The sequence below is a fragment of the Leucoraja erinacea genome, chromosome 23 (assembly GCF_028641065.1).
Source record: "Leucoraja erinacea ecotype New England chromosome 23, Leri_hhj_1, whole genome shotgun sequence".
In the NCBI taxonomy this organism is placed as follows: Eukaryota; Metazoa; Chordata; class Chondrichthyes; order Rajiformes; family Rajidae; genus Leucoraja; species Leucoraja erinaceus.
In genome coordinates, this window is record NC_073399.1 from 8,212,769 (window position 1) to 8,240,551 (window position 27,783).

Consider the following 27,783-nt stretch of genomic DNA (forward strand, 5'->3'; position numbering starts at 1 on the left):
CAATTTAAAAAAGATATAATATTTCATTCGTCCTTTTTCAAGAAATACTTGATGGGAATTGAGTCATTTCTCATTGAAAAAAAATAATTTGAATGGTGCAGTGGAACAAGTAGAACTAGAAGAATGTTCTTGCTGGGTGATTTCTTGACCTTGATTGAGTTTAAGGCAAGTTCTTAAACTTTGCATTCAACAACCACACACAAATCACTGAAACATTGATTTTTTTAATATATAAAACCATTATAGGTTATGTTCACTTGTGATTTATTGATAGTCAATTGACTTCATAAACTTCTAAAGGAAACTATTTTAATTATTTTGTCAGTTGTACATCAAATAGCACACATTATTTTACTGGTGTAAATATTCCCACACCAACGAGAACTTGGAAATATATCACTAATTCATCTTCATGGGCTGGATCTAAATGTTGGAACTCCCTTCCAAATAGAAATAGTTCAAGAGAATATAGTCTTGACAGGCTCTCAACCAGAAGCATGGATAATGTTTTTCTCCCCACAGTTGCTGAATGACCTGCTGTGTTCTTCCCGCAGGATGCCCCAGCAGAGTACAGATGATGCATTGCCTCTTTCTTCATATCTTCCTTTGCAAATTCACCGGCACAGAATGTCACATATGAATTATGTAATAGCTTCCTACAAAACCTTGTCTATACAAATGCGTATAAATTAAGATGGATTACTTGAGTCCTAATCTAAACAAAATGTTGCAGATGTTGGAAGCCTGAAATAAAAGTGGAAAGTACAAATAATCTTTTGCATTCAGGCAGCATGTTTGGAGAATGAAACAGGGTTAATATTAATTGTAGAAGCAGGGTTAATAGACAGTAGACAACAGATGCAGGAGTAGGCCATTCGGCCCTCCAAGCCAGCACCGCCATTCAATGTGATCAATTGTATCAAGATGGCGGCAGAGGGAGAATAAGAAGGAATGAGACAAAGACTTAAGACTTTTGCCTTCCACCACAGTGAGGAGGTGCCTGGTGAACTCACTGTGGTGGATGTTAATTTGTGTTTGTGTGTTTTGTCATTTTTACTATATGTAGGACTGCAAGGCAACTAAATTTCGTTCAGACCACAAGGTCTGAATGACAATAAAGGCTACTTGTTACTTGTTGTTACTTGTTACTTGTCATGGCTGATCATCCACAATCAGTACCCCATTCCTGCCTTCTCCCCATATCCCCTGACTCTGCTATCTTTAAGAGCTCTATCTAACTTTCTCTTGAAAGCATCCAGAGAACCGGCCTTCACCGCCTTCTCAGGCAGAGAATTCCAGACTCAAACTCTGTATGAAAAAGTTTTTCTTCATCTCCGTTCTAAATGGCTTACCCCTTATTCTTAAACTGTGGCCTCTGGTTTTAAATATACATGAATGTTTTTGCATCAGAGCAAAATGGAAGGGTGCACTGATGAAAGGTCATTGACCTAAAAGGTTTACTCATTCCTCTCCGCAGATACTGCATGACCTGCCGAGGACATCTAGTATTTTCTGTTTTCAAATGGTTCTCTCACTATTTCATACTGGAATGGGAATGGCCAAGAGAAGGCTTGTGAGAAGATGAATACTGACACAGTCTTGATGAACCAATTTGTCCATTTCTGATTTGCCACATTCAGTGTTTCCATGGCACCCACCCACAGAGATATTCATAATTCCTATTATGACACGTAACAATTTATGCTTTAAAATGGCAAAAAAATTGTGAAGTGCTTTTAAATGTAGAAATTGCCACTCAGGAGAAATAAAAAAAACCACTACTTCAAAGGAAATTTAAAGAACCAGGACAATTAAATAGGTTTTGAGAAGACCTTTAAAATTATGGTGGAACGCTGGTACAGCTAGTAGAAACACTGCTTCACAGCACATGTCCAGCTAAAGCATTATTCCTACATCTATCTTGTCAAATCCCGTAATTTCAATGAAGTCACCCCTCATTCTTCTAAATCCATGTATTTAGGCCGTGTCTGGTTATCTACCTTCATTAGACAATTTTCCCATCCCAGGAATCGGTTTAATAATTTTTTTGTTGCACTCCCTTTGTTGCAAGTACGTAAATCTCCTTTGGTATGGAGACAACATCTGTACACCATATTCCAGAGCTCTACATACTTGGAGCAAGACAATCCACTTGGAATAAATGCCAACATACCTTCCCTACTTGTTTGCTTTCCCTGCACTCTGATTTTCAACATTTCATATACAAGGACACGCAGGTCCTTTTGAATGCCAACACTTTACAGTCTCTCGTCACTTCAAATAAATTCTGCCTATTAATTTTTCTATCACTGATTTTATATTTTCTTTCGCCAAGCATTCTGCATGGATTTTTTCCAAAATCTTAATTGCAATTCGTTTACTATCACTCCCCCGTGTTTCCTCTGTATATGACTTACTGGTGGGCAATTCATAAAGTCTGAAATGAGACAGTTTCATGTCTTCATTCAGACATAGTCTGAATCTAGCCATCTGCTTAATCTGTGTTCATAGACTAGTTTCAAAGCAGTCTTTCTGTATAGCTTTAGTTATTTCCAAATAGTGCAATCCTGAAAAGGGTGACAGCCCTAAAAAGCCATTGCTCAGAACAAGCAGTGCACGTACTGTATTCTTGGAGTGCAACATTTATTTTATTAAGGGAAAGAAACAATTGCTTAGAAAAAAACCCTTTCTTTACATATTAGATTTAACAAAGAAAAATATTGAGAGGTACTTCAAAAAGCAGGCAAGAATTAACACAAAGCCACATACCAAGGTAGATGACTTAGGGGATAGAGTGATAGTTTTAAATGGGTACTTTAATGGTAAAAAGGGAAACAAAGAAGCAGACTGTGAGATATTTAGGATGGGAATTCCAGAGCTTTTAGGTTTTTGGCCAGTGCAGACAGGGAAAGCAATAATCGAGAATTTTAATTTGGGGATAATCAAGAAGCCAAAATTCTCTTCCTAAACTAAATTATATAATTTTAGAAAGTAATATTAAAGTGATTTGGGAGCATTAGACCAGGTGATGTAGATAAATATACTGGTGCTTTATGATAGACTGAATAACCTAGTTTTTGCGCTCTTAACTTAATATGATTTTTTTTTGTGAAAGTACATCCAGCCAGAATATTATGATTTAGGAACAGTGCTAGATCTAGGAAATGAGTGTGATCTTTTGACCCAGAAGCCATATCACATGAATGCATATGATTTTATGCAGAACTAGGAGGAGGATTAGGGCATTAAACCCTCTGTCTGCTTCAGCATTCATTAAGATCAAAGCTTATTTTTCACCTCAGAGTAACCTTCCTGTATTAATTCCAGATCCCTTGATTCCCTTATTATAAATCTGTCCATCTTTGTCTTGAATATACTCAATAACTTCTAAAGATACACTGCTCACTGGGCAAAAATAATTTCTTTCCATTTCAATGCTGAATGGCTATCCCTTATTTTGAGGCTGTGAACCTTTGGTTGCTGCTATCCCAGCCAGACATATCTTCATTTGTGCATCAGCGAAGTCAACACCTGTTTAAAAAAAAAGTAGATCTCAATAAGATCACTTCTCATTCTTTTTAACTCCAGAGAATATAGGCCTGCTCTGCATATTTTTTGCTCCTTTGTCAATGCCCCTTTACACAGTATCAATCTGAACATTGGTTGCATTTCCACTCCTGCAAGTAGGGAGACCTGCATACAGTATTCCACATCCGATCTCAACACTGCCCTATGTAATTCCAGTAAGAAGCCTTTGCTGTTGGATTCAGACCATCTTGCAGCCAGGGCCAGTGTGCTGTTTGACTTCCTAATCGCCTGATAATTCTACAAATTAACTTAAATAATTTATTGTACAAGGACATCCAGTTTCCTTTGAATATTAATATGTTTCAATTTCTCAGCATTTAAAAAAAAAAAATTTTTTTGCAAACCTTTCTACCAAGACGTCACATTTTTTTAGATTAAATCCCATTCATCTAGCCTATTTATATCCCCTATAAAGCCTGTCTGCAACCTCTTCATAACTCATGTTGCCGCTCAGCATTGCATCAATTGAATAAAGATGAAAGCACATGCTTTTTAATTCCTGCAGTAGTTTGTGTGTGAAGGCATGATTCAGAAACTGAATCATAAAATGTTCTGGAAATGGCAACCTGCATGAGTCAAGAGGAATACACATTTTTATACTCACTTTTAATTCTAAATAAAATGTGGTCCAGTATATTGAACCAAAGGATGTCATCATCAGTTTCTATTAATGCAATCAGATTTTTCGTTCAGCAGTGAGTAAATCACATTTTTCATTCACCATCCTGATAACTATCCACAGAGCTTATTATTCTCTTTTCAGTCAAGGCTTGCTCTCATTAGGCAGTTGTTCAGGCAAAGAGCAATGTAGAAACTTAGAAGGAAGACGTCCAACTCATTGAATCAATGGTTATTTGTAGTGGAGTAAAAAACAGTCCCATTTTCCCACACTTTCTCACTTTGAGCAGCACAGTGGCACAGTGGTAGAGTTGCTACCTTACAGCACCAGAGATTTGGGTTCAATCCTGACTATGGGTGGTGTCTGTATGGAGTTTGCCCGTTCTCCCTGTGACCGCGTGGGTTTTCTCCGGGTACTCCGGTTTTCTCCAACATTCCAAAGACGTACAGATGGGGCGGAAATCCCGGGGGGGTGGGGCAGGGGGGGACACGTCACCCCCCTGTTTTGAGAGGTGGGGGACGTCCCTCCCATTTTTTGTAATCGGGATTTTAAAACTCGGTGAAATCTCCGCCTTTCCACGAGACAGTGGGGGTGGGACTGATGATCGAAGGCGCCGATTAGACGAGAGAGACGTCGGTCAGCAGGCAATGAGGGAGGGAACCATGATGATTCAGCGCGGTGATTGAAGGAGGGAGGTGTCGGTCAGAGGCGGAAGTAGGGGGGTGGGACTGAGGATAGAGTGTGGTAATTGGAGGAGGGAGAAGCCTGGGGGTGGCCAGAGAGGTCGGGAGTCAGACGGGAGTGGTGCCCCCAGGCCCACAGCCAGCGCGGAGAAGCAGCGCTAAATCGAGCTCAACTCTGCCTATACTGCCAGGTTAACCTACAGCCCTGCCTGGACTTACGGGAATGACAGCCCAGGCTTACGGCCAGCATGGAGAAGCAGTGCTAGCTCCACGGCTCTGGACTGGTGTCCCGTCACTCCAGGCAGGGCTGTAGGTTAACCCGGCGAGACAGGCAGAGTTGAGCAGGATTTAGCGCTGCTGATCCGTGCTGGCCGTAAGCCTGGGCCGTCGTTCCCGTAATTATCGTCCACAGGGCCCACGGCTGAAGCCTCGCACGTGTGTGTGTGAGTGTGCGCATGCGCGCGTGGACGCAAAGAAATTGTGTGTCCCCCCGGTCAGTTTCATGTTTTGATAGTGATTTCCGTGCCTGGTACAGATTGTAGGTTAATTGGCTTTCGTAAAACTGCCCCTCGCGTGAAGGATAGTGTTAGTGTACGGGGTGATTAATGGTCAACATGGACTGGTTTGGTCTTTTTCCCGTCACTTTGAATCTCTCTCGCCAGTTCTTGAACCATCTCACTATTTACCCTATCCTATATCTTGTACATCTCAATCACATTTCCTGCCAGCTTTCTTTGCTCCAAGGAAAACAACCCTAATTTCTCTAACCTAACCTAGTTAACTATTATTCTCTTGACAGGTTCTGCTTGAACAGCATTTTCTGTTTTTATTAACATTTCTCATCACTGAAAGCATTTTATAAACATTCTGGGTACCCTCTCTAAATGCCTTCCTATAATGTGATACATAGAAAATAGGTGCAGGAATAGGCCATTCGGCCCTTCGAGCCTGCACCGCATTCAATATGATCATGGCTGATCATGCAACTCAGTATCCTGTACCTGCCTTCTCTCCATACCCCCTGATCCCTTTAGCCACAAGGGCCACATCTAACTCCCTCTTAAATATAGCCAATTAACTGGCCTCAACTACCTTCTGTGGCAGAGAATTCCAGAGATTCACCACTCTCTGTGTGAAAAATGTTTTCCTCATCTCGGTCCTAAAAGATTTCCCCCTTATCCTTAAACTGTGACCCCTTGTTCTGGACTTCCCCAACATCGGGAACAATCTTCCTGCATCTAGCCTGTCCAACCCCTTAAGAATTTTGTAAGTTTCAATAAGATCCCCTCTCAATCTTCTAAATTCTAGCGAGTACAAACCGAGTCCATCCAGTCTTTCTTCATATGAAAGTCCTGACATCCCAGGAATCAGTCTGGTGAACCTTCTCTGTACTCCCTCTACGGCAAGAATGTCCTTCCTCAGATTAAGAGACCAAAACTGTACGCAATACTCCAGGTGTGGTCTCACCAGGACCCTGTACAACTGCAATAGAACCTCCCTGCTCCTATACTCAAATCCTTTTCAGAATTAGATGCAAAATTCCATTTGTGGCCTACGTAGTGCTTGCCTAATATGACACTGTATTCCTATGACAAATGAAACTTTATTGTAAATTGAGTACTAATCACTTGGATCACAAAGAAATTTACTGTACCGCACGTACTGAGACCTCCGGGGATGAACAACATTGGGCTCGCTGTCACTTCCAGATCTTTCAAAGGTGCATGCATTGCCCACAAGGCCGACAGGGCACTCATTCTGAGACAGGCTTTCCCAGTACCTGATCACTTGTGAGCAGCACTAGAAACCGCAAAGCTAATCAGAATGTGTAATTCTCGCTGAGACGCGCAGGGGCTAAACCAGGAAATATACTCCATATTTAAATCTTGCAAAAAATTCAAAATAAAGAGGGAAACTGTACTTAAGTTCGAAAGGTATTGTTTCGGGTAGAAGACAGCTCACCAGAAGATCTCCGATCATTAATGATCACTACCGAAAATCATCGTGCAGGATTAAGCCTCCTGCTTTTGATGTGGCTTTTATCTAACTCTGAAATGAAAATAAATGAAGTAAAGAATTCACTTGGCATTTTTTTTTGTGGGAAACATGAATGATAAACCACTGACTTATTCAGTCTGAAGAAATGTCCCAACAAGAATCGCTTGTTGCCTGACCTGTTAAACTCACAACACTTTGTGTTTTTTATCAAGATTCCGCATCTGCAGTTTCTTGTGTCTCCATTTTAAAAAAAATATATAGGTTTTCTTGGCAAAGCACTAAAAAAAACCCCACTATTGATTCCAAACTGTAAAAATTGACATTGATCATAATATAAGTTATTAATGATATTAAAAATAAACATTCCTAATTTGGTTAAAAGCATTATCGTGGTCAATGCAATATTTGGCCTACAAATCCTATTAATAATAGAACATATAATGCCAAAGCAAGTAAGTGATGCTTTAATAATTTAAAATGAATTTTAATACCATTCTTGCTGACCTATTCTGCAATTAGTTAAAACTTTCTCAGTGTAGGAGAGGAATTAAATCTGAATGGCAGTAAAAGTAAGAAACTGCAAAATAACATCGTCAGATATAATTTGTTTAAGTCTTTGTAATTCTGTACAAAAGCACATCATGTAGAAAACTAACTTTAAGTGGAGTAATGTTTGAGAATCCAAGGAGAATCCATGGTACAACAGATGCTGATTGGGAAATGTGATTTAATAATAATCTCACTAGTTTTGAAATAATTGGAACAATTCATTGGTCTTCCTTTTTTGAGGTAAGAGAGCATGGGAACAAGCCCTTCGGCCCTCCTTATCCATGTCGACTGAGTCAAGAGTCTAAAGTGTTTAATTGTCAAATGTACAGACAATGGAACACATGAGATTCTTACTTGTATTTGTCACGCTATCCTTCCAATCCGTATATCTATCTAAATGTCTGTTGAAATTCATAATTGTATCCATTTAGAGTCATTGTGGAAACAGGCCTTTCGGCCCAACTTGCCAATATCGGCCAACATGTCCCTGCTACACAAGTCCCACCTGCCAGCATTTGGTCCATATCCCTCCAAACCTGTCCTATCCATGTACCTGTCTAACTGATTCTCAAATGTTGGGATCGTCCCTGCCTCAACGACCTCCTCTGTCAACATTTCCCATACATCTACCACCCTTTGTGTGAAAATGTAACCCCTCAGATTCCAATTAAACCTTTTCCCTTTCACCTTAAAACTATGTCCTCTGGTTCTCAATTTGCCTACTCTGGGCAAGAGACTCTGTGCATCTACCCGATCTATTCTTCTCATGATCTTATATACCTCTATAAGATCATCCCTTCTCCTCCCGTGCTCCAAGGAATAGAGTCCCATCCTACTTTGCAGTGCAGGCTCGAAGGGCCGAATGGCCTACTCCTGCACCTAATTTCTATGTTTCAACCTCTCTCTATAGCTCAGACCTTCTAGGCCTGGCAATATTCTCATAAATCTTTTCTGTACCCTTTCCAACTTAGTGACAACCTTCCTTTGGCTGGGCAACCAGAACTGCTCATTTCATTTAAAATGTGGTTGCAATAACAACTTGTACAACAGCACTATGGTGTCCCAACATTTGTACTCAAGCTTGCCAAACGCCTTTATCATTATACTGTCCACCTGAATCACCACTTTTGGGGAACCATACACCTGCCCTCCCAGCTCTCTGTCCTGCAACACTCTCCAGAACACTTCCAATTACTGTGCAAGTTCCGCCCTGGTTTTTCTGCCATTAATCACCTTCAATCATATTATCCACAATATCACACTCTTTCATTTTATTTTTTCTTATCAAAGGCTTTCTGAAAGTCCAAACTACACCTCAGCTGGTTTGCTCTTATCCTGCTACTTACAACCTCAAAGAAAAAGATTTATAATGCATTATTTCTCGTTCTACACAGACTCTTTTATGTCCTATTATTTTTTATAAGAGTGCACCACCTTCTTAATAGATACCAGACTATTTGCTTCCTAGTTTCCTATTTTCTTTGTCCCATCTTTCTCAAGTAGTGGGTTTAAATTTGCTACCTTCCGTCCGTGGGAAGCTTTCTAGAATCTCTGAGCAGTGCATTCATTATTTCTGTAACTAACCTCTAATCCATCATGTCTTGGGGATTAATTGGCTTTCTCATTATTGTCTCCAGTTCTGGTATTTTATTCATGTTAATTTCTTGGAGCTCTGCATTCACGCCAGCCCTACAGTTCTCCACTATTTCCAAGAGGTTTATTGTCTCTTCCCCTGTCACTGTTTGGGGACCGTATATGCAGTATTTTAAATCTGCACTATATGCAATATGAAATTCAGCTTGAAAATATCTCCAGGTATTTCTGAGGAATATTTGAAAATGCTGCACAATTCTGGCATTATTGTCCTTGCTTCTTATATTTCAGCTTTATTATGTCTAAATGGTGCCATTACACATGTTCTTCTTGCATTGTTTTAATGTTTTACATCAAAAGATTTGTCAGTGTGAAATACTATATTAATTAACTGAATTCAGAATGAGAGGCATTTTATTCCCATGGTGAGAAAACGATAAAACCTTTTACTTCAAGTAAATGTCCCTGACAAATCCAGCAGTAAGAGGACCTTAGTTTGAACCTAAGCTTTTATCTTCAATTTCTTTTCTCGGAAATTCTTAAATGTGCATAAAAAGCATAAAACATTAATTAGATTTGATTTCAAAGTTGTTTGTCCTTTACTGTGTCAAGAGGACATTGGTAGATGCACAACAGAGCACAATGATTTGCTGGCAACATAAGCCCGTGTGGATGATGAAGAACTCTATTGATTTAGTATATGGCTTGCTTTGAAATGGTACCCTCCAAGGAAGATACCAAGAAATTAAAATTTGAAAGCTGTAAAAGGAATAAGGGAGCATTGCAAAACAAGGAATAACACTTCCATTTAGTTTGATTCTTTGGACAAAATATTTTGGTCAATAAGAAAAATGTTAGCACTCATATGCAAAAATACACTGTAATGATGTCGCATCAGTTTCTTGCAGGGCTGTTGGAAAGTTATTTTCAAGCACAGGTGTAGTATTCGTTAGCATGCAATTTGTGGGTCTTTCACACAATAATACTCATTAGCTGTGCATAATTTAGGAAGTCATCTACAAACCAATCTGTACAACATGTTATCATGGCTGGAGTTCTTAAGGTGTTGTTTTTTGACAGAAATCATTGCTGAATATGAGGAAATGGTGGCATAGCAACACAGCAGAAGGGCATGCACAATACAAATACAGAAGGCACATTCACAAATCTATAATATCCTTGCATATTTCTCCATTGATGTTTTCTCTCACAAATATCTCAGTGAATGTGCTGTAGAGGTCTCTTTAAGTCAGGCATGAGCAGGCCTGCTCCCTTCTGTTAGGATCTGCATTTCTGACGGTGGCCCACGCTATTTGTTATTTATCTGTGGTCCCTTGGAGCAATAGCAAGATCAAATATGTATTGGCATCACAGCTACGTGCTCAGTATCCTTTTTCATAGATTTATCACTCGTATGGAAGCATCTGTCCAAATTGGGGTTTTTCCAGTTGTGAATATTTTTTCTTTGGATTTTGGTGAAGTAACTATGTAGCTGGATTGTAAAGAGTTAAATTATTTCCATCTGACAACCATTGTGTGGTGATCTCGGAAAATGTATAATGACTGGGAATGGTCAACCTGATCCAGATGAAGATGTCAAGAGTGTGCAGGAGCAGTCCACACAAGAAACTCCTCCTTGCTGTTCCATATTAACTTGACATGGCTCGGGTTGGGTGGGGCCACCTCCTGAGGGACATTTCAGGGTCTGGGTCTGGCCATTTGTCCAAGTTCCTTCACAGTAAAGTTAGCTGAGGTACACTGATTAGAATCGATCAGTTATGAATTCAATAGACAATAGGTGCAGCAGTAGGCCATTCGACCCTTCGAGCCAGCACCGCCATTCACTGTGATCATGGCTGATCATCCACATTCAATACCCCGTTCCTGCCTTCTCACCATATCCCCTGACTCCGCTATCTTTAAGAGCTCCATCTAACTCTCTCTTGAAAGCATCCAGTGAATTGGCCTCCACTGCCTTCTGAGACAGAGAATTCCACAGATTCACAACTCTCTGGGTGAAAAAGCGTTTCCTCATCTCCGTTCTAAATGGTCTACCACTGGTTCTGGACTCCCCCAACATCAGGAACATGTTTCCTGCCTCTTGTGTGTCCAATCCCTTAATAATCTTATATGTTTCAATAAGATAGCCTCTCATCCTTCTAAATTCCAGAGTATACAAGCCCAGCCGCTCCATTCTATCAACATATGACAGTCCCGCCATCCCGGGAATTAACCTCGTTACTTTTCAAATTCATTACTTTTATACACTGGTAAAAAACAAAATTCCATTATTTCTGATCTGTGACCAGTGTAGAGAGCAAGTTAACACCGAAGACACCAAAACGCTGGAGTAACTCAGCGGGTCAGGCAGCATCTCTGGAGAGAAAGAATGGGTGACATTTAGGGTCGAGACTCTTCTTCAGTTACATTATCACATACTGAAGGTGAAGAGGTATGGCGGGGTTGCAGGAATTATAACTGCTAGCACTGGGTGAAAAATGTACTGTGATGTGCATGTCACACTTCCTTTGCCCATTCCTTTGATGGCAGTGTTTTAAGCTATAAAGGTTCTGGAATTCCACACTCTGAACTTAAAGGTTCAGTGTAAACATGGGTTGTGGTTCATTATAGTGAATTGGTACCTTATTTATCGCTCAGCTACTGTAATTGTTTCTGTCTTCAGTGGGAAAGACTTTCAGGAGAATGTAAAAAAGGTTGGTGATTCATGCTCAGTGATGAAAATCAAACTGACACGGTTATCCCTCTGGAGTCCTGTTTGATAGGCTGACCATGTTTTTGCCCAATTCCTCGTATAACTTGTTCAGTGGGTAGAATAAACTTTTTTCCTCTTTATTTCCAGTACAGAATTGGACAACTGTACATGATAAGCAAGCACAGCCACGAGCAAAGTGACAGAGGAGAGGGTGTGGAGGTGGTACAGAATGAACCTTATGATGATCCTATTCATGGCAAGGGCCAATACACAGAAAAGAGAGTTTACCTGAACAGGTAATGCAAGTTTGATGCGGTAAATTAAAATTATGAGCTTGTGATAGATTATTATCAATTGATTTTTATAACTAATTCACAATGCTACGGTATTTTATTTGCTTTATAAAACTTGCCTATTGCAATATTATCTGACTAGAATATTAATAAATCATATAAATGCATTATTGTTGAAATGGAAACTATTTTATATGGAAATCATAAAAGTTTAAATGAGTACTCATGTAAGTGTTTGCAACTTATTAAAATATAAGAACTGGAAATTGATGGGAACTCCATTGAGAACATCCATTAGGTGCAATCTCAGATTTCTCAGACACAAGAGAATGGAGTGGTTGTAATCTGGAGCAAAAAAACAAACTGGTGGAGGAACTCAGTTAGTCAGGCAGCATCTGTTGAGCAGAATGAAGGTCGATATTTCGGGTCAAGACTCTACATTAGATTGCTAAAGGGCCTGTCCCACTTAGGCTATTTTTTAGGCGACGACAGGCGACGACAGGCGACTAGGCTGTCACCACATGGTCGCTGGGCCCTATATGGTCGTGAGTCGTCTCCTCAGTCACCCAAAGAGTTGTAGCGTCTTTCTGGTCGACGCTGGATTTTCAACATGTTGAAAATTTTCTGAGACAGTCGGCGACAGTGGGTTTGACACCAATGAGCGTAGCTTGACTTCTCCTGACGTAGGTGCTGTCGTAGTTGTTGCCAGATTAACGTAGGTTGTCGCCGGTGCTGACTTCTTTTTTTTGTTGTTAAAGTAATGATTCCATTTCAAATTTTATGTCTAAGAGGGGTCCAGTCGCCAGTTTTTGGGTGACCTGCTACGACTATGACAGTCGCCGACAGTCGCCTAAAAATAGCCAAAGTGGGACAGGCCCTTAAGTAATTTTGACTACAGTATTTGACATTTAGGCATAAAATCTTTAGTGGACATGGCAGGGTAGATGTTAAGATGTTTCCATGAGTGGAGAATGTGTTTGGAGAGGACATCGCCACAAGCTGAACTAAACTATTGAATGTTTAAGAAGGAACTGCAGATGCTGGAAAATCGAAGGTACACAAAAAGGCTGGAGAAACTCAGCGGGTGCAGCAGCATCTATGGAGCGAAGGAAAAAGGCAACGTTTCGGGCCGAAACCCGTCTTCAGACTATTGAATGTTGTGTTTTTTATATTGGTGGGTTTGAGGAACCAACTGGCCAAATTGGTGGCCTCTCAGTGACTAAAGCCCGAGAGTGGAAGAAACCTGTAGCTCATAGTACTTTGGTGTAACAACTTATTAAACAAATCTGCTGGATCACAAAGCTACATTCCAGTCTATGTGATGTCACATTCTTACCGTGAAACTATCTGCCTTAATAAGGTCATAAGGAATAAGAATAGAATTAGGCCATTTGGCCCATTAAGTCCACACCTCCATTCAATCATGGCTGATCTCACCCTTGTAACCCCATTCTCCTGCCTTCTCCCCATAACCTCTAACACCTGTACTCATCAAGTATAACCTGTACTATGCCTTCATTGTACTAATTTTCACCATTCTGTGATACATTTTAAATATGTACCGAATTGAATTGTTACAATCCTGTGTCTTTGTTGATTGATACTGATCGGTTTCCTAAATACCAACTATTTAATCTACTAATTCTAGCAACAGGAATCTGAATAGCCTGCTTCTAATTCCATGTCGAAAAATCATGATTTTAGAAACTGTAAACGGTCTTTAAATGATCTAAAGTACTGTAATTCTGGTTGGGATAATTAGTAAATCCACTGTTCTGGAGCAATCGCAAAGTGATTTGTAATCACGAATTATTGAGAAGATGAATAATTTTTAATTTTGGTGAAGATATTTTGTGAATCTCTGAGTCCTTTATAACAATTTAAATTTAAAATATTCCAGTTTTCCAAATTCTAGGAACAGAGTGTGTTATTATAGAATTTCACCATAAAAGCTACACAGAAAAGACTAATGCGACATGGGATGTGTAAAACGTTGGTGCACTCTAAAGTACCAGCAACCATTTGGTCACTGCACCTCCTCTAAATTTTACTTGCAGCCGAGGCCTTGACACTGAAATTAAGCTGCAACGCTGGTTTTGAAGGCAGGGATTGTTGCCAGGTGTGGGGATGAAGGGCGTGGAGTCGCAGATGGTTGGTCAGCAGGGTGCAGTTGGGGAGATCAGGGAGTGGAGATTGAGTAACTTGGTGGATCAAAGCAGCAGCTGGTCAGTTAGAGGAACTGACAGGGGATGGGAAGATTTGTGAGGTCCAGGAAGGTGGGAGCATGTGGAGTTGGTCGTGTGGTGGTGTGGGGGGGGGTGGGGGGGGGGTGGGGGGGGGGGGGGGAGATATAAGAATATGGGGGTTGATTGTGGGAGGGGGGAGGGGTTTGGTGTAGGATTAAGGTCAACAAGTTTGAAGGTTCAGGCGCACAACAAAAAAAAAAAGTCATATTGACCTGGCAGTGCCAAATGGCACATACCCCAAATCATTGTGGAACAAGTCCCCCAGCTTCAAAACAAGCCGGGCATTATATCATCCAGTGGATCCTGCTTTGGCAAGCACGTTACGGGTACAAAGATGACACATGCAAGAAGGTGCCTAAAAGAATTTCATGGAGGGGATAAGAATAATGAAATAAAAGCAGTAGTCTATTCTGCCACTCTCGCCTCTTTCACCATTCAATTAGATGCCATTTGTGATGTTTTGAAAAACTTAACTCACTACTAGATGCCCGTTCTTTGAAACAACAGGTTCAGTGAGTTTTCTCCTCTGTAACAAATAAGATTGTGTACCAATCATTCAAATGACGCATTGATCTTTTAATATAGCACTATTAGCAAACATTATAAATTCAGCATGTTTCACCGTGATTGATCATACATTTTCTGGTGCCTTAAGCATGACCATAACTTGCACTTTTAGGCATTGAGATTCACTCAACAAATAATGCATGCAATGCCCCCTAACGCCTTGCACTCTGTACATGGGGCTAATTAAGGCTTCTGCTTCTCTTCAACGTAGGAAAAATAAACCCAAACAGTATTCCTGATGCACCAGCATCTGCTTTAAATATATTCAAACGTTGATGGACTCTACACAAAATTCCAGTAATGTATCTCCAAATCACTTTAGACACTACAATAAAGCATAGCTTTGATGCAGTTAATAATTCCATGATTTCTGCGTTACGTGCCCCATGAAAGCACCATCAACAGATGATAAGCCGCAATTCCATTGAATAGCAATACATATGCCCTATAATTTATAGCAAAACAATATCTTAGGAATTGGCTCATTTTTGGGCATGCAGAAAATACAATTTAAATATTTGCATCACCAGTTTTTTTACCCAGGTAGGTGAATCAAAAAGAGGACATATGTTTAAACATAATAAATAATGTTTATTCCCAAGATTAAGGGAATATCTTGTCCCTTAACATATGTTTGAGGGACAAGATTTAATGCAAATCTAAGTAGCAACTTTTTAACTCAAAGGATGGTGAGTATATGGAATGAGTTGCCAGATGAGGTAGTTGAGACAGATACTATAACAGCAGTTAAAAGGCACTTGAACAGGCACATGGATATGAAAGGTTTAGAGGGATATGGGCCAAATGTGGGAAAATAGGAGCAGCTTAGATGGATCATCTTGGTCTATATGATCAAGTTGTACCAAAAGTCATGTTTCTGTGATGTATGAGTATATGACTCCTGTTCCTGCCTCAAAGGTGACACTAAATGTTCTCCAGATATTGATCTTATTTCTATGAACATCTCAAGAAATACATGTTGGTGAAAGGCCACTGTTTCTCCGCTTCTAACCTTGCTAACAGTGTTGATGGGAGTCAGAAATGGTTTATTCACATTTATTGGTCAGGGCGAGAGTATCCTAATTAAAATATTCCCTTTCATAAACTGAAAAGTTTAAATAGATACTTACGGTAATACGTTAATGCAACTGCTGTTTCCAGTTATTGTTGGCTCTCTGTTGTCAGTGATACAATTTCCAAACTTAACAGCACCATCTTGTCGAGTTATGCTTGTAATAAGGCTCGTACCACGACGTAAACAGAGTATACCTTTAATCTGACAATAACAGCAGCAACTGCAACAGCCTCGTGTAAGCCCAGGCCTCTCTTTCCAACACTGCCCACTCCCTGAATTCCAGCCATATCCGGTTACTGGAGCCTGGCTTCTGGCAGGGTCCTAGTGCCCCTCTGCTCAGCCTTACACTATTATTGCATAATACCACAATCTGAGAGGAAGCAGAACATATCGTTACATACTTTGACTTTTGGCATCACCTCAGAGAGAAAGGAGGGAAGCAAAACTTTAAGGGAAACTTCTTTAAGGGAAGCAGATAGTGCAGAAAAGAAAATAACAGAGGAAATTCAGAAAAGAATTTGCTAAGAGGACATGACATTTTGAATAGCCATGAGGCTTCTCTATCTGTAATCTGCCACAGTTCAGAGAAAGTGACAAAGTATTCCACTCAGAGATGTAATTCAAGAAATTACTCTCTTGGAGAAAGCAGGTGTTTTCCCCTGCAGCATCCACCATGCTCTGCTCGTAACTCTGATGTAATTATTTCCATTTTCCATGATGAGTAGCCTTCAGTGTTGTCAAGTCATATTGGGAGCAGCAGTGTTTGCCTGAATAGGAAAAAGCTCACTAATAAATCACAGCTTTCCTATTTCACATCACAGGATAATATTGATAATGCTCAAATGTAAATCTTGATATTCCCAAGTTTTACTCTCCTGTTCTTCTTCAATTGCTATGTTTCGAATATTATGAAAAGGTGTAGCTTCTGACCTCCATGGTAAAGTTACCTTGTACAGACACCAAACATTGTGAATAAACAGTTTCTTTATTCAGGCATTATAGGTTAGATATACATGCACGTTTAGTCCTCTAACACAAAAGTCATTGTTGCTGCTGCGAGGCTGTTGCCTCGTGGCCTCGAGCTGAGCTCCTGCTGAGGTGGCAGGACACTCGCGCGAAGAGAGAAGAAGAGGAAGAGAGAGGGAAGGTTGACCCGGGGTTCGTTATATTCACTGGGGCACACCCCTATACCCTGTGACAACTCCTTCCCACCAATGCCCAGTCACGTGACCCTACCTCCGACTGCCGCGGTTTGCATAACAAGTGGCCTAACCACCGGGTGTCAGCACAACCTCTCATTGATTTGAATTACTTAAGTTTTACTTTTGCAATTTCATTCAATATAATATTCTGGATTTTTATTTAACAATCATAAATGCATCTATAAAGAACATTCCCCAAAAGCTTCCTGCAATGGACAAAAACATGTTTCTCTCCTTTTAATAAACAAGACCTATAACAGCAAAGATTCAACCTCAGGATCCTCTCTGCAATATCTCCATTGGGTGATGTCATGCAAATTTCTTAGCAACTAGAAACCAATACTCAACATGTGGTCTGACCTGAGCACCTGTTCATTTAATGATGACTTTTATTGATTTGCATTCTACTGCTTTGATTTTGTTGGCATGTAATATTATGCAGCATAATTTACCCATCATAATCAACCCTTTCCCAGTGTGAAAAATATACATAGAAACATAGAAACATAGAAATTAGGTGCAGGAGTAGGCCATTCGGCCCTTCGAGCCTGCACCGCCATTCAATATGATCATGGCTGATCATCCAACTCAGTATTCCGTACCTGCCTTCTCTCCATACCCCCTGATCCCCCTAGCCACAAGGGCCACATCTAAAAAATATAGCCATCTTCTCAGATACCCTCGTGGCAGAGAGTTCCAGAGATTCACCACTCTCTGCGTGAAAAATGTCTACTCATTTCGGGGTCAAAGGATTTCCCCTTTTTTTGTGACCCCTTGTCTCTGGACATCATCAGATGCCCTGGGACGCATCCTCAGTGATGCGACCCCATTGGGTTTTTCGGGTCTTGATCAGGCCCAGACTTGATCGGCCCACTTGCGTCCCAGCAGCAACCGCCCACGGATCAGCCATCTTAATAACTACTCTGCAGGGGTTGGGAGACTCTAGTGCATGGAGGGACTGGGCTCTGTGGGGTGAGTCGGGGCCGGGCTCCTCCTGCGTCTCACCAGGTTCAAGGCCTGTGCACTGCACCTCTTTCTCCGAGCATTTCATTCTCGCCTGAATTCCAAAATTGCATTTTTTACGACTAAAATATCTGCATTTTTCCTTCAAAAGGAAACTTTTTTTATTTAAAGTTATGAAATTTAATGCTATTTCTATTTCTAACCCAAGATCAATCTCTATTTTTTTTTCCTATGATAACAACTTGTTCCTGCTTGTACTTTTGGAGATTTTAATATCCTCTATATAATATTTTATTTACTACATTCTTCACCAGTGTTTCACGTCTGCTTTTTTTTTACTGCGTCTCTACATCTTCTCTCCCTGCAGCAAGACTATTTCCTCCAATGTGTCAGGGCTCCATTCTTGGCCCTTTACTATTCCTCACTCACATCCCACCCTTTGATATTATCCATAATGCGAATCTCCAACCCACGCTTTCTTTCCCTGGGCAACTATCGGCACATTTATCTTCCGAGCCGTAGTGCCACGCCAGATTTGTCAGCTGCTGTGCCCCAACCTTTAAGTATTTTCTCCATTATCTGCCTCCATTTCTGTTATCGTTGCACAATGTTCAGGATTTCTGATTTTTTATTTTCCTTTGGGAGTGTCATGTTAAAGTGGAAGTCTGGAAGTAATGTTAAAAGAAAGACAATTAAGAACAGCTCAAAGACTTCAATGCAAAATCAGCAACGGAAAAGCAAAAATACTGCTGAAAACCTGAAATAAAGCAATGAAAATGCTTGAAATACTCTGCAGTTCAGGAAGCATCTGTAAACAGAGAAATAGAGTTAACAATCCAGGCTGATGGCCCTTCATCCAAAGACAGAAGGTCACTAACTTGAAACATTAACTTTTGCCTACAGCAATAGAAGTCTTGCTCAATCTCATCGCTGGACTTATGATATTCATCAACCTGGTAACGCAGGACACAATGGTCTAGTTTATGTTATGATTTTTTTACTAGGAGTTTAAAGCTAATTTAAGTAATTTAAGAAATAAAAACAGGTTTAAAATAAAATAAAAACCATTAAGTAAGAGATCATGGCTGATCTGACCTTGTTTTCACTTGCATTTTGGCTGCCTATATTCCATAACTCTTGAATCCTTAATGGCTCTATACTGTATTACAATATATAGATCCACTGTTTATAGCTTAATGGAACTTTATAATTGGCATCTGACCTCATTACACCAAGTGTGTGGAATTCTCTTCCTCACAGGGCGGTGGAGGCTGGTTCTCTGGATGCTTTCAAGAGAGTTAGATAGAGCTCTTAGGGACAGTGGAGTTAAAGGATATGGAGAGAAGGCAGGAACTGGTACTAATTGTGGATGATCAGCCATGATCACATTGAATGGCAGTGCTGGCTTGAAGGGCCGAATGGCCGAATGGCCTATTCCTGCACCTATTGTCTATTGTCTATAATTCAGTCTACCTGCTAAAAGATTTAAAAACTACAAGTATTGGCCCAAGTGAACAACACAAACCTAAATGAAACCTGCATATAAGGCTAATGTCAAATCCGCAATCATAGAGAATTGTGAAATTAGGACATCTTCTGTATTAAAAGAAAATCATCATTGGGGTCTGCTCCCCATTCAGCATGTTAATACCTAATGTGCATTTCCAGGGAGAATGGAGGTGTTTTTTCAGAATCACACAAAACAGGAGGGAGGAATGAGTATGCGAGGATAACAGCAAAACATCTTTCAGGGGAAACCTCAAACCACAATGAGCAATACCCATCGGATTCAGAGATCAAGGCCTGAATGAACTACACATACCAGTTCACTGGAGCTTTGATCTTTACAGAGACCTGCTGGCACAAATTTGTTAATGATCAAATTTTCATATAAGAATTTGTGAACATAAAAATTGATATCCTGGGGTGGGGAGACATTTTGAATCATGCATAGCTCATTGCCTTCAGCATGATACAATGAATTGTGCAGGAAAGAACTGCAGATGCTGGTTTAAACCGAAGATAGACACAAAGAGATGGAGTAACTCAGCGGGATAGGCAACATCTATGGAGAGAAGGAATGTGTGACGTTTCGGGTCGAGACCCTTCTTCAGGCTTCTTCTGAAGCAAAGTCCGATCAAGGAAAGTCCGAGGGTCACCAAAGATGTTGATAGTAGTCCAGCACTGCTATCTGGTTGTGGTAGGATGAATCAGTTGCCTGATTACAGCTGGGAAGAAACTGTCCCTGAATCTGGAGGTGTGCATTTTCACACTTCTATACCTTTTGCCTGATGGGAGAGGGTAGAAGAGGGAGTGGCCAGGATGCGACTCATCCTTGATTATACTACTGGCCTTGTCGAGGTAGCGTTAGGTATAAATGGAGTCAATAGAAGGGAAGTTGGTTGTGTGATGGTCTGGGCTACGTCCACTGTTCGCTGCAATTTCTTGTGGTCTTGGAAGGAGCTGTTCTGAAACCAAGCCGTGATGCATCATAATAAAATACTTCCTATGGTGCATGTGTAGAGGTTGGTGAGAGTTGTAAAGGACATGCCAAACTTCCTAAGCCTTCTAAGGAGTTAGAGGCATTGGTGTGCTTTCTTGGTCGTTGCTTCAATATGAGTGGTCCAGGAGATGTTGTTGGTGATATTACCTCCTAGGAATTCGAAGTTTTCAACTATCTACTTGGGCACCGTCAATGCAAACTGAGGTATGTGTACCCCTTCGCTTCCTGAAGTCATTCACTATCTCCTTAGTCTTGCTGGCAGTGAGGGAAAGATTGTTGTCTCGACACCAGGACACGGGGTTCTCGATCTCCTTCCTATACTCCATCTCATCATTATTTGATAACTGGCCCACGATGGTGACGTCGTCTGTGAATTTAAGAATTGAATTAGATTTGTATATGGCTGCACAGTCATGGGTGTACAAGGAGTAAAGAAGGGGGCTGAGAAAGCATCCTTGCGGAGCACCAGCGTCCCCTGGTTTGTCCCCTATCCTCACTGATTGAGGTCCGTTGGTCAGGAAGTCGAGGATTCAGTTGCAGAAATTAGTGCTGACACCAAGTCCCGCGTGTTTGGTGATAATCCTGGATGGTATAATGGTATTAAAAGCAGAGCTGTAGTCTATGAATAGGAGTCTGACGTACAGTAGGTGTCTCTCTTATCCAGGTGTTCTTGGGATAAGCGTAGGGCTAGGGCAATGGCATAGTCCGTGGACCAGTTGTGGCGGTAGGTGAACTGCAGTGGGTCAAGGCCGCTGGGTAGACTGGATTTAATGCATTCCATAACTAGCCTCTCAAAATATTTAATGGTGGTGGATGTCAAGGCCACCGGATGGTGGTCGTTTAGGCATGAGGTCTTGCTTTTCTTCGACACTGGTATGACGGTGGTCTTCTTGAAGTAGGTGGATACCTTAGAATATGGAAAGAGATTAAAGATGTCCGCGGCTACTCCCACTAGCTGGTCCACGCAGCTACTAAGGACACGGCCAGGAATTCCATCTGGACCAGTTGCCCTAAGGATGGCCAATCTAAGCTCTGCTGCAGTCACCCTGGGAAGAGGCACACTGGAGTCTAAAGGGCCAGGTGCCACCCCATTGTTGGCCTTCTGCTCAAAGCGAGCATAGAAAGCATTCAGTTCATCGGGCAGGGTCGACCTATCACCAATGATGTTGCTTGACCTTGCTTTGCAGCCAGTCACACTATATTGTCAGTTTTCCGTTTACAGGACATATATAAAATAATTTAATTAATTACAGAGCCTCTTATATGCGCACTCATAACCCTGACCAATTGAGAATTCACTCAGTGAATTTCTCATCTACAAATCTCTTCATCACAAACAGTGAACATCACTGAATTATCCACTCCGGGTACAGATAATTCCAGCGGATCAGTTCTCCAGAGAGGCATGATAAACACCTGATCTCACGTTTGCACTTCAATTGTTACCTAACAGTGTAGAATAATAAATATAGTTGCATGTACTAAACAGCAACTTTCCACATTAAACTTAACATCGGCTAACCCTGATTAATAACTACAATAACTACACTTATACTTTGTATTTCGTACATTAATTAATATGAACACAATGATTTCCAAATTAAAATGATAAATGCTGGAGATAATCAGTAGGTCAGGCAGCGTAATTCCATGTGAAAGCAAAAAATTACTTTCAACAATACGGACGGAGGCCATTCAGCCCATCAAAGCCATTCTACCTCTTCCCTGCCCGAAACGTATTCTCCCACATGTCTACCAATGTCCCATTGATTCATTTGCTTCTTACACTGAAGAATAATTTACATGGGCCAATTCACCCATAAGCACACTTTTGGGATGTGGGAGAAACCGGAGCATCTGTTGGAAACTAATGACTTCACAGGGAGCACATGCAATCCCTAAACAGACAGCACCCAAAGTTAGGAACAATTCCAGGTCCCAGGAGCTGTGGGGCAGCAGGACTACCTGTTGCACCACCTTGCTATCCAGATACTAAAAGCCTTAATTAAAAACAGAATGTCAGAAGCACTCTGTTCAGATGCAAATTCTGACAGATGAAATAATGTTTACTAAAGGTTAAAGACCTTTCATCAGAACCAGAGAAAAGTGATTTAGAATGCAATGAGGAAGAGAGGGTAAAAAAACAAAGGGAATATCTATAATATATTGATAACTAAGATTGTTCAGATAACATAATGGGCTATGGCACCGTCTAGTCAAAGGACAAAATCGGACATTTGGAGAAAAAAAGTAACAGATGAACGTGTAGGAAGTGTGAGATGGAGAAGAGAACAAATGCTGGAAATTTGAAAGAAATCAGAATGCTGGAAATGCCCAGCAGATCAAGCAGCAACTGCGAAGAGGAGAAAAACAGTGTTAAAACAGAGTTATTGGGTTCAATATAGAGTTGCATGATGTGCAATGTGCCTAGATATAAGATACAGTGTTGTTCCTTGACATTACATTGGTTATTGGTGGAAGTGGAAGTGTGTAGAAAAGCAAAGGCAGAGAGAAGAGAATGGAAACGTGATGGACAGTTAAAGAAAACAGGTGACCAGAAGATTAGGATCATCATTGTGATGTGAACTGAAGTATTCTGGGGATGGTCATCCAAACTGGGTTTGGTTTCTGCAGTGTAGTGTACTGCACCGCAAAAAACAATAGCAATACAATAAATTTGAAGTGTAAGTGAATTATTGTTTCAACTACAAGGTCTGTCTGGGCTTCTGGTTAATGGACAAAGAGAAACTAAATGGCAGGCGCAACATCTCCTGCGGTAGCTTGTAAAAATGCCATGTCGTGCAATTACTCTCTGGGATGTCTGCAGCTGTACACCTTCATCGATTTATTTCTGGGTAAATGCAGCATAAAATTACATATTGAGCAATTTCCTACTCTTCACTGTTTCTTCCAGCTATAAAGACCTTATTTTTAAAATCTGCTCCGAAGCATTGCCTTTGTTATCACCCACATTGTTAGGTTTATATGAAATGTTCTACTTCTCTGAAACTGATGACTGCTAGTTGCTGAAAAATCACCTTCTAGCCTTTGTGAATCTTCCCATTTCATCTGATGACTCCACTTTGTTTACTCAATTTAATTTGTTCAAACTTGGCATAGAATGCATGTATTTCCTGTTCGAAAAGCATTACGTTGTTGGTTTTAGTTTCTATAGGAAATACAGCATAAAATACACCTTTCATTCTCTTGAATACAAATCATCAATCTCCAAGATAATTCCAAAGAGTTTTATTGTCACCAATGACTTTTTATGGTAGATATTACAGCTGCTCATGACTCTGATCTATTAGATTCTGGGAGGTGTTGATTTAGCACCTTTCAAACGGTGGTCTTTTAGAGTGGGGCTAGTGTTCTCTAAAAAATGGGTGGTTCCTCAATCTTCCTTGATCTTTTCACTATCAAACTCAGTCCCTTAATTGAAATTACTTAATCCAATCTATCTGTCCACTGGAAATCCAAGTTTTCACTCCCCGGAAGTCAGAGTGAACTCCTGCATAAATGACCAAAACCATTAACTCTGCCTCATTGGAAAGTGGTTGAGGTATTTCTAACACACGATCTAGCCGACAACAAAACCACTTACCACAGTTTCAATACATAATTGTTAAGTGCCTGTCCCACTGTACGAGGTAATTCAAGAGGTAGTTCTCCCGGGTTTTCCCCTGATTCGAACTCGGAGAATGTCCGTAGCGGGTCCGTAGGAGTTCGTGGATGTCTCGTAGCGGCTCGTATGGGTAACAGTAGATACTCGGGAAATCTGGTAAACTCGTGACATTTTTTCAACACTGTGAAAAATGTCCACGAGTAAAAAAATACTTGTGATGAAAAAAATTGTTACTTTTTACTCGTACGAGCCGCTACGAGACATCCACGAACTCCTACGGACCCGCTACGGACATTCTCCGAGTTCGAATCTGGGGAAAACGCAGGAGAACTCTTGAATCACCTCATACAGTGGGACAGGCCCTTTAGCATTGTTTTTTCATCATCAGGATGTATTTACATGACATCCCTTATCATCCTTCGCGGGCAGTGGATGCCATTCAACATTCCATCAGATTTCCACCTCTTTATTTATATACCATGTGCGCAGTATCCCAGTGAGACCGCTACACACCCTTGTCCTTTTACATCCCAGGCTAAGGTGGATCACTGTGGTGGCCATCATTTGCCTTCGCTGGTGACTTGTACACCTGTACAATATACCCCACCCTGGGAAAATTATAGCACTAGGCAGAATTGGAATCATGAATAGTCATTCTGAGATTGGGTGGCTTCCATAATATCCAAGGCAAGGCTTCCCCACTTTTTTGCCACATGCAGGCTTCCTGCCTTTTGCACTCGGGTCAACCCACTTGTTCACGTGTCTCAGCTGATAAGAAGTAGATTACTTTGGCATTACCATTTTTGCGAAATTGTTTTCTGACCGCAACTCAGTATTGTGCCCCAAGTGAAACAGTTCATGTTTTTAAGCATCATCGCTGTACGAGTGGCTGTTTGAAACGCTTCTTCAATGGTTTTGAATTCCCTCATTTTTCCATTTACAATAATCAGTCCTGCAGCACTCAACCTAAAAAAAGGTCTAGAAATTATACCTACATTTCATGGCACTTGTGTACTCCCCAACATCTCATATATCTCCAACCTGACTTTCAGCATCAATACCATCATCATCTTTTCATGGACAGGCACATTTCTCTATCCTGCATCCTCCTCCCTGGGTCTTGACAGTATCAATCAACCATCTTTATTCATTCTGTATACTTATGGCTCAGACCAGTTTCTTTGAGCTTGCCAAGATATATGTCTGCCATCATTATTATTCTAACTAAAAAATAAAATTCTGTTGTAACCTCACATTTGATTATCATTGTGCTGCTTCCTCAAATAGCAACATCCCAGACTCTTTGCAAGTGCAATATCTATAGGTTCCCTGGTGTTGCTGCTTATTAAGTAAGCCATTAACTGAGTTAGAACTACCAATGAGCATATTTTATTGAAGGCAGTCAGCCCTTAATTAATATCAGGAGCGGGTTCAACATTATTACAAGATAACATGCACACACAGTCCTTAGAGGTAATTGATCCTCATATGTACATAGGCAATTGTGACAGAAAGAGGAATCTGCATTAGAGTGAATGATGCCTGGAAGCCAAATCCAATTTCCCGATGAACACAACTTATGCCAAAGAAATTTGCAAACACTTCAAAAGAGCTGAATTTTGTAATTGACCCAGAAAAAAAGAGTCTAATTTCCAGGAAACAAAGCTGCAGTATTTCAACAGGTGTAGAAACTATTATAATGTGGGTAGTCTAAGCGTATGGGCATAATGCTAAAATAAATTAAATGCCTACAATTTACAAATACACCTACAAATTAAATGATAAAACAAAGTGCTGGAGGAACTCATTCAAGCATTAAGTCAGGCAGCATGTGTGGAGGAAACAGACAGATGACATCTCGGGTGAGAACCTGTCAATCCCCATGATATACAGGGCAATGCTCATTACAGAATACAAAGATTTTCTTGTGTACATGGAAGACTCCTGCAATTCTTTGTCCCACAAAGGAAAAGCTCTTTTTCCCCATCTATTGACTAGTTTGAGTAATGCACCCCCAGAATGTGGTTTTACCTACTAGGTGTCATTTTTCCATATTTTTAAAGCAGCAACCTGTTAATTAATTAAGAGAAGCAGCCCCACGTTTTTTAAGTTAAGTCAGGCTACTTTCATGTTCACTGATTTTAAGTAATCAAAATTAAATAATGAATAGTAATGGGTTTCTTTATGTCCAGTATCTAATCTTAGTGGCAATAATCATCAACTTCATCTTGCCAGAATCGAAGATTAGCTGGTTCTTGTGGCTAAGCTGAAACATACAAACTCTTATAGTTTTCAGAGTTTACCAGGAATATTGTAAGCTTGAAATCGCTCACCACCAAACTGAGGAACAATGTCTTCCCCTCTGTTACCAGGCTTCTGATCAGTCCTTCCATAAACTAGGGTGCAGTATGATTTTCCTTTACCCCATTGAGGACCTTTGACTCTGTGTCTGGAACTGATCTTCCACATTCTGCCACAATCTTCCACAATCTTCCCCTTTGCTCCATCTATTGTACTTGAGTGTGACTTGATTTGATTTATGTGCAGTATTAGCTGATCTGAGTGAATAGCATGCAAAAACAAAGCTTTTCATTGTACCTCAGTACACGTGACAATGGTAAACCTAAATCCAATGCAGACACCTTTTCTCAGTCAATTCTGGACATTTTATGACATTTGGCGACCATTTGGTGACAATGTTGGATTGATTATATGGTGTTTTCAGATTGGATTATTAAAAGTTAGCTTTGAAAGGAAGATCTTTCTACCATGGAAGAGGAAGCAAGCATCATTGTGACGGAGGAGAAAGGGATATGGAAATCAAACTTAGTTAATCAAGATATATTGGCCATATTCAGCTAAGAGGAGGAATTAGTGATCGGAGTGACAAGAGTGTGTTGGAGCTGACAACCAAGAGGGTGTGGAGATGGATAGGTCGAATCAGTTGACATCCACACACACAAGGATGCCATTCTTAAGACATCAGGATATAACATGGAGATGAAGAAGGGTCAGCAGTGGATTCATTGGGGAATACCAATTGTGATGTGGTGGTAGCTTTACCTTCTATGAAGTGTGTAAGAGGAGAATTGTGTGAGCTCACGAACAGAGGAGGGCCATTGCAGAGAATGGGATTATCATTTCACGCAACACTACTAGAGAGGTTGAGGAGTGACAATGAACTGTAGTTACAGGCATTGTGGTACTGTTGGGAAGGTTGAAAAATATGACTGGAATGATATGATATATAGATAGATAGATAGATAGATAGATAGATAGATAGATAGATAGATAGATAGATAGATAGATAGATAGATAGATAGCCTTTTATTGTCATTCAGACCGAAGTCTGAACGAAATTGCAGCAGTCATACATATAATACAGTACAATAAAACAACAATAAACACATATTAACATCCACCACAGTGAGTCCACCCAACACCTCCTCACTGTGATGGAGGCAAAAGTCTTAGGTTATGGAACATGGGATTGAAGGTGAGATGGCAAAATGTTTGGAATAATGCGTTCAAGGATCTCGAATAAGAAAAAAAGAATTAAAACAGAA

At 40.5% G+C, this 27,783-nt stretch overlaps 1 protein-coding gene across 1 annotated transcript in view; it reads left to right on the top strand.

Annotated features, from left to right (window-relative positions):
• The window catches only part of pitpnc1a (phosphatidylinositol transfer protein cytoplasmic 1a), a 181,605-nt gene that overhangs the window by 76,306 nt on the left and 77,516 nt on the right, over positions 1 to 27,783 (top strand). Inside the window, exon 2 of the mRNA XM_055653765.1 lies at positions 11,891 to 12,039. Coding sequence (XP_055509740.1) covers positions 11,891 to 12,039 — 149 coding nt within the window. The remainder of the gene's footprint in view (positions 1 to 11,890; positions 12,040 to 27,783) is intronic.